Source organism: Myotis myotis, unplaced genomic scaffold, assembly GCF_014108235.1.
Source record: "Myotis myotis isolate mMyoMyo1 unplaced genomic scaffold, mMyoMyo1.p scaffold_m19_p_50, whole genome shotgun sequence".
Lineage (NCBI taxonomy): Eukaryota > Metazoa > Chordata > Mammalia > Chiroptera > Vespertilionidae > Myotis > Myotis myotis.
In genome coordinates this window covers 512,258-523,127 of record NW_023416358.1, presented here as the reverse complement: position 1 = coordinate 523,127, position 10,870 = coordinate 512,258, and the positions used below count along the sequence as shown (strand labels likewise).

Here is a 10,870-nt window from a genome sequence, read left to right as displayed (position 1 = left end):
GAAAGTACCTGCAACGTGACCATCCAGGACTTGGATGCTGAGAAATGCTACTCCTTCCGAGCCAGAGTGACCGCCATGAAGTCCTCCTATGGCTCCACAACGTACCCCAGCGACTGGTCGGAGGTGATCCACCAGCAGAGGGGGCAGCCACGAGGTAATAATGATCGTTCATCAACGATGAAATAGAATCACAAATTGGCTGCCTCCTGCACGCCTCCTACTGGGGATCGAGCCCAAAACCCGCGCCTGTGCCCTTGACCGGGAATGGAACCATGACCTCCTGGTTCATAGGTTGTTGCATATTGGAGAGATGGATGAATGGATGATGGATGGATGGATAGATAGACAGATAGATGCATGTTGTGTGAATGGATGGATTGATGAATAGATGGATGGGTGGATGGATGGATGGATAATGGATGGATGGATGAATGGATGAATGATGGGTGGATAGATAGATAGACAAATAAATACATGTTGTGTAGATGGATGGATTGATGATGGATGAATGGATGGATGGACAGATATTGAATAGATGGATGAATGGGTGATGGATGGATGGTGGATAGACAGATAAATACATGTTGGGTAGATGGATGGATGGATGGATGGATGGTGGATGAACAGATATTGGATAGATGGATGAATGGATGATGGATTGGATGGATGGATAGACAGATAGATCCATGCTGGCTAGATGGATGGATGGATGGATGGATGGATGGATGGATGGATGGATGGATGGTGGATGAAAAGATATTGGATAGATGGATGAATGGATGATGGATGGATGAATGCATGATGAATGGATGGATGGAAGGATGGACGGATGGATGAGTGGATGGATGGATGAATGGATGGACAGATACATGTTGAGTAGATGGATGGATGGATGGACAGATATTGGATAGATGAATGAATGGATTACGGATGGGTGGATGGATGGATGAGTGGATGGATGATGGATGGATGGATGTGTAGACAGATACATGTCGAGTAGATGGATGGATGGATGGATGGATGGATGGATGGATGTGTAGACAGATACATGTCGAGTAGATGGATGGGTGCATGGATGGCTGATAGGTGATAACCGAAAGCCAGTGTGTGGGGCCTCCCCTCCCTGACGCGTGTCTGTCCAAGACCCTTCTCTCTTTCCAAGATCCTCCCGACCGAAATCAGGAAGGACTGACCCACTTTCCGTGTGAAAACTAACCGCATCTCCTTCTGCTCTGCCTCAGATTCGTGCCAGGAGGAACGGGTTTTCTCCAAATCCGTTTTGATTTACGGCCTGGCCGCCCTCCTGCTCCTGCTCCTCCTCGTCCTGTGTGTGTGGAAACTCCAGAGGTAAGCACAGCCCTCGCGTGGGGTCTCGACAGACACACAGACGTGGGGGAGAGAAGAAAACTGTCCAATACAGTTATTTGGCGGGATGTCCCATTCCTACACTGCTCGACCCGTTTAAAAAATATTGGTTTCAGCCCTGGCTGGTGTGGCCCAGTGGATTGAGCGTCGGCCTGCGGACTGAAGGGTCCCGGGTTCGAATCCAGTCAAGGGCACAGGCCTGGGTTGTGGGCTGGATCCCCAGTGGGGGCCATGCAGGAGGCAGCCGGTCCACGATTCTCTCTCATCATGGATGTTTCTATCTCTCTCTCCCTCTTCTTTCCTCTCTGACATCAACAAAAATATGTTTAAAAAAATATTGATTTCAGCCCTGGCCAGCGTGGCTCAGTGGATAAAGCATCGGCCTGCAGACCGAAGGGTCCCGGTTTTGATTCCCGGTCAAGGGCACGGACATACCTCTGTGTATCCACCCATCCATCCATCCATTTATCTATCCAGCCATCCATTTATTAATCATCTATTATCAATCTATATATTTATAGAATAGAGACCCAGCTCGCGAAATCGTGCAAGACCCCAGACCCGTCATGCCAGTGAGACCCATTAATGCACCTCCTGGTGACTGGTCGTTTGGTCGTTATGGTGTTACGGCCACTGGTCTTTTATAATATAGATTGGGATCTGTTCCATTTCTATGTATTGATCCATCCATCATCCATCCATCCCTCCCTCCATTCCTCCCTCCCTTCCTCCCTCCCATCCATCCATCCATCCATCCATCCATCCATCCACACATTGCGTATATCTATCTATCTATCTATCTATCTATCTATCTATCTATCTATCTATCTATCATCCATTCATCCATCTATCAATATGCATCAACCTAAGAACCAGGAGGTCATGGTTCGATTCCCGGTCAAGGGCACGGACATACCTCTATGCATCCATCCAGCCATCCATTTATCTATCCAGCCATCCATTTATTAATCAACTATTGTCAATCTATATATTCATAGAATAGAGACTCAGCTCGCGAAATCGTGCAAGACCCTAGACCTGTCACGCCAGTGAGACCCATTAATGCACCTCCTGGTGACCGGTCGTTTGGTCGTTACGGCGTTACGGCGTTACGGCCACTGGTCTTTTATAATATAGATTGGGATCTATTCCATTTCTATGTATTGATCCATCCATCATCCATCTATCCATACATCCATCCATCCATCCCTTCCTCCCTTCCATCCATCCATCCAGCCATCCACACAATGCATATCTATCTAACTATCTATTTATCCATCCATCTATCTATCTCATCTCTATCTATCTATCTATCTATCTATCTATCTATCTATCTATCTATCATCTATCCATCTGTCCATCATCCATTCATCCATCTATCAATATGCATCAACCTATGAACCAGGAGGTCACAGTTCGATTCCCCTTCAGGGCACATGCCCGGGTTGCGGGCTTGATCCCCAGTGGAGGGCGTGCAGGAGGCAGCCAATCCATGATTCTCTCTCATCATGGATGTCTCTCTCTCTCTCTCCCCCCCCCTTTCCTCTCTGAAATCAATTTTAAAAAATAACAAAGAAAGAAGACGTAGGAAGGAAATGAACGGTAGATAAAGGTTTTCTTGGTAGAACTCTATCGACGTCACCTCCGTGATAACACTCAGGCTTCACCCCCTGATAAGGGAGAGGGGGGTGCCCCTGACAGACAGAAACTTCCTTTGCAAAAGGAAATATCGACGCCTTGTTTTCAGGGAGGGGGCGGGGGGAGGGCAGAGCGATCCCCTCAACGGCTTTCGACGAAAAAGAATCAATATTCCAATCATCAATATTTGGGGGTGATATTGTAACCAGAGAGACATGGATTGGTTGCCTCCTGCACGCACCCTGACCATGGCCGGGGATCGAACCTGCAACCGAGGTACATGCCCTTGACCAAAATCGAACCCGGGATCCTTCGGTCTATAGGCCGATGCTCTACCCACTGAGCCAAACCGGCCAGGGCTAGTTAAAAGTTTTCATTTCAGCCCAGACTGCGTGGCTCAGTGGTTAAGCATCAACCTAGGAAACCAGGAGGTCCGGGGTTCGATTCCCGGTCAAGGGCACCTGCCCGGGTTGTACCCTCGATCCCCAGTGGGGGGCATGCAGGAGGCGGCCGGTCCATGATTCTCTCTCATCATCAATATTTCTCTCTCTCTCACTGCCTTCCTCTCTGAGATCAATAAACATATATATATTTTAAAAAATGTTTTCATTTCAGGCCCTGGTCTGTGGTGACTTTAGGCGTCTGCATTTGCAAGGCTACCAGGCAGGCGTCCCTTCAGCTGGTCAGGGTAGCACATGGCCCCTTTGTGTCCCCAATTTTATACACTGGAGGTCCGGTGCACGAATTCATGCACCAGTGGGGTCCCTCGGCCTGGCCTGCGGGGATCGGGCCGAAACCGGCTCTCCGACATCCCCTGAGGGGTCCTGGATGGCGAGAGGGCGCAGGCCAGGCCGAGGGACCCCACTGGTGCACGATCGGGGCCGGGGAGGGACCATGGGAGGGCTCCAGGGCGTGTCCGGCCCGTCTCGCTCAGTCCGGATTGGCTGGGCCCCAGCAGCAAGTTAACCTACCAGTGGGAGCATCTGCCCCCTGGTGGTCAGTGCACGTCATAGCGACTGGTCGACCGGTCGACTGTCTGCCCCCTGGTGGTCAGTGCACGTCATAGCGACTAATTGAATGTCTGCCCCCTGGTGGTCAGTGCACGTCATAGGGACTAATTGAATGTCTGCCCCCTGGTGGTCAGTGCACATCATAGCGACTAATTGAATGTCTGCCCCCTGGTGGTCAGTGCACGTCATAGGGACTAATTGAATGTCTGCCCCCTGGTGGTCAGTGCACATCATAGCGACTAATTGAATGTCTGCCCCCTGGTGGTCAGTGCACGTCATAGGGACTAATTGAATGCCTGCCCCCTGGTGGTCAGTGCACGTCATAGCGACTGGTTGCACGGCCTTAGCATACCATTAGCATATTACGCTTTGATTGGCTGATCGGCAGACCGGACACTTAGCATATTAAGCTTTTTTAAAAAAACTATATTTTATTGATTTTTTACAGAAAGGAAGGGAGAGGGATAGAGAGTTAGAAACATCGATGAGAGAGAAACATCGATCAGCTGCCTCCTGCACGCCCCCCACTGGGGATGTGCCCACAACCCAGGTCCATGCCCTTGACCAGGAATCGAACCCGGGACCCTTCAGTCTGCAGGCCGACGCTCTATCCACTGGGCCACACTGGTCAGGGCAACACATTAAGCTTTTATTCTACAGCAGACCACACACCACTGCTGGTGTGGGCTTCCCTTGCACATGCAGAGGTTGGGGTGCTGATGGCGTATAAATTGGGGGGGGGGCGGAGAATGGCACCGACCTTGAGACCGAGGCCAGAGTTCCCTGTGGGGTCTGCGTCTCTGAGGTCGGATACCCGTCACCCTCAAGGCCCTTAGAGGGGCAGACGCCCCCTGCTCTGGGGAGTCACCCCGTCTGACCCTGTGCCCCTCCCCGTGTCCGTTTCAGAGTGAAAAGGCTGCTGATGCCCAGTGTCCCGGACCCCAAGGCCACCTTCGCGGGGCTGTTCGAGTCCCACCATGGGAACTTCCAGGTACGAGCCACCTGCCTGTGGGCTGACACCGTGGCCTTCGTCACGGTCCTATATCTCTCCCCCCTCCCCCCGCACCATTTTAATTTTTATTTAAAATAATTTATTTTGGAAGGGGAGGGGGATTGTGTTTATTTCTTTGTCTTCCACAGTCTGTGGACCTGTTTTTATTTTATTTTATTTATTTATTTTTAAAATATATTTTATTGATTTTTTTTTTACAGAGAGGAAGGGAGAGGGGGAGAGAGTTAGAAACATCAGTGATGAGAGAGAAACATCGATCGGCTGCCTCCTGCACGCCCCCCACTGGGGATGTGCCCACAACCAAGGCACATGCCCTTGACCGGGAATCGCACCCGGGACCCTTCAGTCCGCAGGTTGATGCTCTATCCACTGAGCCACACCTGTTAGGGCCAATACAATATATTTTTTAAAAAAGAAATACATATATATGTGTACACACACACACACACACACACACACGTAGGGGAAGCTGTGGCCCTGCAGACACCAGGCTCACACACACACACACACACACACACACGCACACACACACACACACACACACACAGACACACACGGGAAGCTGTGGCCCTGCAGACACCAGGCTCACACACACACACACACACACACACACACACACACACACACACACGTAGGGGAAGCTGTGGCCCTGCGGACACCAGGCTCACACACACACACACACACGCACGCACACACACACACACACAGACACACACACACATATACTAGAGGCCCAGTGCACAAAATTTGTGCACTGCTAGGGTTCCTAGCAGCTGATGGCGGCCAGCCGGGTCCTCTCTCCCTTTCCCTGGCTGGCCCTGCCCCTCGGTCAAAATCCCGGACGAGCTCCTGGTCCAGGGGCAATTTACACACGACACTTTTATTATACAGGATATATACCGATGGATTGATTTCAGAGAGGAAGGGAGAGAGAGGGAGAGAGAGAGAGAGAAACATCCATGATGAGAGAGAGAGAGAGAGCCCTGGCCGGTGTGGCTCAGTGGATAGAGCGTCGGCCTGCGGACTGAAGGGTCTCGGGTTCGATTCCCGGTCAAGGGCACAGGCCCGGGTTGCAGGCTCCATCCCCAGTATGGGGCTTGCAGGAGGCAGCCGGTTCATGCTTCTCTCTCATCATTTTTTAAAAAATTGATTTCAGCCCTAACCGGTGTGGCTCAGTGGATAGAGCGTCGGCCTGCGGACTGAAGGGTCCCGGGTTCGATTCCCGGTCAAGGGCATGTACCTTGGTTGCAGGCGCATCCCCAGTGGGAGGCGTGCAGGAGGCAGCTGATCGATGTTTCTCTCTCATTGATGTCTCTAACCCTCTATCCCTCTCCCTTCCTCTCTAAAAAATCAATAAAATATATTTTTAAAAAAATTGATTTCAAAGAGGAAGGGAGAGGGAGAGAGAGACATAGAAACATCCATGATGAGAGAGAATCAGGGACCGGCCGCCTCCTGCAGGCCCCCGACTGGGGATCGAGCCTGCAACCCGGGTCTCTGTCCTTGACCGGGAATCGAACCCAGGACCCTTCAGTCCACAGGCCAAAGCTCTATCCACTGAGCCACCCCGGCCAGGGCTCCAAGAGACTCTTAAAAACCCGTGTGCTCTCCAGGCTCCTGCTCAAGGGCCCTCCAGCCTCTGTTGATCTTAAAGCAGCTGCTTGTCCGTTTTTTTCTTTTTCCGTTTTCATGTGAGAGAGAAAGAGACAAACAGCTTCTCTCTCAATCAGCCCCAGGGATCAAGGCGTCAACTCCTCTTTGATCAGCCCAGGAAGCCGTGTTCCCCCTGCACACCCAGCCCAGGCCCTAAGCTTCCTCTTTCCAGTCCCAGCTGCTGTCATTGCATTTCATTCACTGGGGGACCTGCTGAAAGGGGTTTTGGGGGGGGCACAGCTGGTGGACAAGGAGGGCCTGGGCCCAGCCCCCATCTCGGGGAGCCCAGCAGAGGCTGGAGAGGCAGCCGTGGTGAGAGATCGGCCCGTTACATGGGGCTCCCAACATCACACATTCACCCTCTCTCTCCGCCCTGGAGACCAGGCATTAGAGGTCTGAGATCCAGGGGTGCCAGGGCCCCCCATCTCCCTACCCTGGAGGCACCAGGGACGGTCCCTCCTGCCTCTCCCAATAAAAAATATATTTTTTTATTGATTTCAGAGAGGAAGGGAGAGAGAAAGAGAGAGAGAGAAGCATCCATGATGAGAGAGAACCATGGATCGGCCACCTCCTGCACGTCCCCTACTGGGGATCGAGCCCTCAACCCGGGCATGTGCCCTTGACCGGGAATCGAACCCTGACCTTCGGGTTCCTAGGTCGACCCTCATGCACTGAGCCACACGGGCCAGGCAGGAGCAAGGTGAATATTTTGAAATAATTTTTCAATATTATTTAGGTGTGAGCGACATAAAAGAAACAGAAGGGTGAAGAAATAATAATAATAAAAAAAATTTTTCTGTACACTCTTAGGTTCTGTGCCGGGGTCAGTAAATTAAACGGACAAAAGACAGATTAAAAAGATGAAAAAGACAGAGGAGCCCTGGCTAGTGTGGCTCAGTGGATAGAGGGTCAGCCCTCGGACTGAAGGGTCCCAGGTTCGATTCCCAGTCAAGGGCACAGGCCCAGGTTGCGGGTTCGATCCCCAGTGGGGGGCATGCAGGAGGCGGCTGATCCATGATTCTCTCTCATCACTGATGTTTCTCTCTCTCTCTCTCTCTCTCTCTCTCTCTCTCTCTCTCTCTCTCTCCCTTCCTCTCTCTCTCTAAGAAAAAAAAATCAATAAAAACCTATTTAAAAAAAGGAAGTCCTCCCTGGGTTGGGGTGGACGTGGAAGGGAGAAGAGAGAGCCTTTGCGAATGGAAATTTTCTGCAAAAAAAGGGGAAACTCGTGGCAGAAGGAGGACCGGCCGTTGCTGCTGTGGTTGCTCTTAAAAATAAAAAATAAAAAAACCACAGCTCAAAATAACCCTCCAGCCAAGTGGCCTGTTTTGGGGGTGGCAGGTCCCCATTCCTTTGAGGGGAGAGAGGAGACAGGGCAGATAGGAAGGCCCTTGTGTTGGTATCTTTATGCTCAGGCCACACCCGTTTTATTTTATTGCTTTATTTTTAAAGATTCTAAGTGGTAAGAAAGCATGGCACCATATATATATAAGGGGGGGGGGGGAGCCTGGTGCATGTGCCCTTGGCCTGGGGCATGTGCCCTTGGCCAGGAATCGAACCCGGGACCCATCAGTCCGCAGGTTGACGCTCTATCCACTGAGCCACACTGGCTGGGCTGTACCTCACCTCCTTTACCATCTCCTCGGCTGATGGCCCCTCGGTTTTCTTGCCTTTGAATCACAATGGGTGTCCCCACAGGAGTGGATTAAGGACACGCAGAACCTCACCCACTTGCAGAAGGTGGAGGACCGGGAGCCGGAGGATGTGCTGATGGAGGGCTTGGAAGTCCAGCCGTCCAAGGTCGAGGCCGAGACTCCTGTGACGACGATGGCGGGCCCCCCGGGCCTGCAGACGGTGGAGAAGGAAACCTCTGGGACGCCCAGCCAGCTCCCAGGCCGGCCCCCACAAGGAGAAGAGGTGCTCGCCCTGGGCGGCTTCAGGTTTACGATGAGTGACAACTCTTATGTGATGCTCTGAGGGGGTGCGAATTAAAAGCCAGCATCTCGTCTGTGTTGACATGGAAAGACCGAGGGGAACTTGTTGGCGACTCAGAGTTCACCCCCAGGAAAGGGGCACCCCTAAGCAATAATGCCAACACTTTGGGGGTCACTAGAGACCCCCCACCCCCACCCGATTGGGCCAACCAATGGGTTTTACCCCTCACAGGTGTCAGTACTCAAGAGGTTGAAGGCGGATTCGTTGAAGGTGGGAGAGGATTGATTAGAGTGTTCCTTTAAAAATACATATACATTTGACTGATTTCAGAGAGGAAGGGAGAGGGAGAGAGAGAAACATCATTGATGAGAGAGGATCCAGGGTCGGCCGCCTCCTGCACGCCCCCTACTGGGGGTCGAGCCTGCAACCCGGGCCTGTGCCCTTGACCGGGAATCGAACCCTGACCTCCTGGTTCCTAGGTCGGCGCTCACCACTGAGCCACATGCACGCCTGATGTTTTCACGTAAATCGAACCATTTTTTTCTCGGACCCTTTGTTACCAGGGGACCCTGTCACCAGCGAGGATGGGGCCATATTAACCCCCGGAAACACTTGTTCTTCCTCCCAACTTCTCTCAATATTCTTCTTTGTCTGGGAGGGATTTGAATTCATGAAGACTCTCAGAGGTCACCCCCAAACACCCGCCCGCCCCCCAACCCCTATGGAGAGTGTATGTCATGGTTTTAATTATTATTATTATTATTAACTAGAGGCCCAGGTGCACGAATTTGTGCACCAGTGGGGTCCCTCGGCCTGGCCTGCGGGATCGGGCCGAACCGGCTCTCCGACGTCCCCCAAGGGGTCCTGGATGGCGAGAGGGCGCAGGCCAGGCTGGGGGACCCCCTGGTGCACGAACGGGGCCGGGGAGGGACCATAGGGGGGCTCCAGGGTGTGTCTGGCCCGACTCACTCAGTCCCGACCGGCCGGACCCCAAAAGCAAGCCCACCTACTGGTCAGAGGGTCTGCCCCCTGGTGGTCAGTGCACGTCATAGCAACTGGCTAACCATTCGACTGTCTGCCCCCTGGTGGTCAGTGCACGTCATAGCGACTGGCTAACCAATCGACTGTCTGCCCCCTGGTGGTCAGTGCACGTCATAGCGACTGGCTACCCATTCGACTGTCTGCCCCCTGGTGGTCAGTGCACGTCATAGCGACTGGCTACCCATTCGACTGTCTGCCCCCTGGTGGTCAGTGCACGTCATAGCGACTGGCTAACCATTCGACTGTCTGCCCCCTGGTGGTCAGTGCACGTCATAGCGACTGGCTACCCATTCGACTGTCTGCCCCCTGGTGGTCAGTGCACGTCATAGCGACTGGCTACCCATTCGACTGTCTGCCCCCTGGTGGTCAGTGCACGTCATCGCGAGCCGTTGAGCATCCTTTGCATATCATTAGCATATTATGCTTTGATTGGTCGACCGGCCGACCGGTCGACCGGCCACTCAGCCCATTAGGCTTTTATTATAGAGGATTGTTATTACTATTATTTTTTTTCTCATCGAAATAAAGAGAAGAAAGAAAGGGTTTATCACACGAACTATGGTGAGGCCGGGACAGAGCGCTGATGTCCCCGTAGATAGAGGAGAGCATGTGTGGGTTTATCTGCCTGGTCTCTCGAAGGTTCAGGAAGTTTCTAGATGGTTCTGATCTCGCTGGGTTGCTTGCGTGCATGGAGAAGTTGGTTTTTTTTTTTTCTTTTTTTTTCTTTTTCTCCCAGCAGGTTTGCAGGAAATAAAACGCTGACACACCTTGAACCCGTGTGTGTGTTGTGGTCATTGGCGAAATGCAATTAGAACAAAAAACCCCCCATATTTTCAGGGTCCACCCTCCCTCCCCTTCTCCCCCCAATAAAAACCCTTCAGGACAGAACATCAGGGAGCAAACATTTTACGGGTGAAATCGCCCCAGACGGGGAGGCCCTGTGCAGGGCAGACCACCCACCAGCTAAGAACCTGCAGACACAGAAGAAAATTAAAATAAATCCCACCCTGTTTTAGGGCCAAATAACCGCTATTCCGTCCTGGGTGTCGAGGCAAAATGGTGATTTTTTTTGTCACATTTTGAGGATTTTGTCGGTTTTGCAATTTGGGGGTACGGCCTTCTGGTAGGAAGAGGAGAAAGGGGTGGGAGTATCTTCGTCCGATGACCCCATGTCGGGGTGGGTTGTGCCCTGAGCCGGAATCGAACCCGGGACTCT

The 10,870-nt window shown here is 52.1% G+C and overlaps 1 protein-coding gene across 1 annotated transcript in view; it reads left to right on the top strand.

The window, feature by feature from the left end:
* Positions 1-8,778, top strand: part of LOC118657299 (cytokine receptor-like factor 2) — a 19,366-nt gene extending 10,588 nt beyond the window's left edge. The window contains exons 5-8 of the mRNA XM_036311129.1: positions 1-154; positions 1,242-1,347; positions 4,920-5,004; positions 8,377-8,778. The exon at positions 1-154 is cut by the window's left edge and continues 9 nt beyond it. Coding sequence (XP_036167022.1) covers positions 1-154; positions 1,242-1,347; positions 4,920-5,004; positions 8,377-8,655 — 624 coding nt within the window. The 3' untranslated portion in view covers positions 8,656-8,778. The remainder of the gene's footprint in view (positions 155-1,241; positions 1,348-4,919; positions 5,005-8,376) is intronic.
* The last annotated feature ends 2,092 nt before the right edge of the window (positions 8,779-10,870 follow it).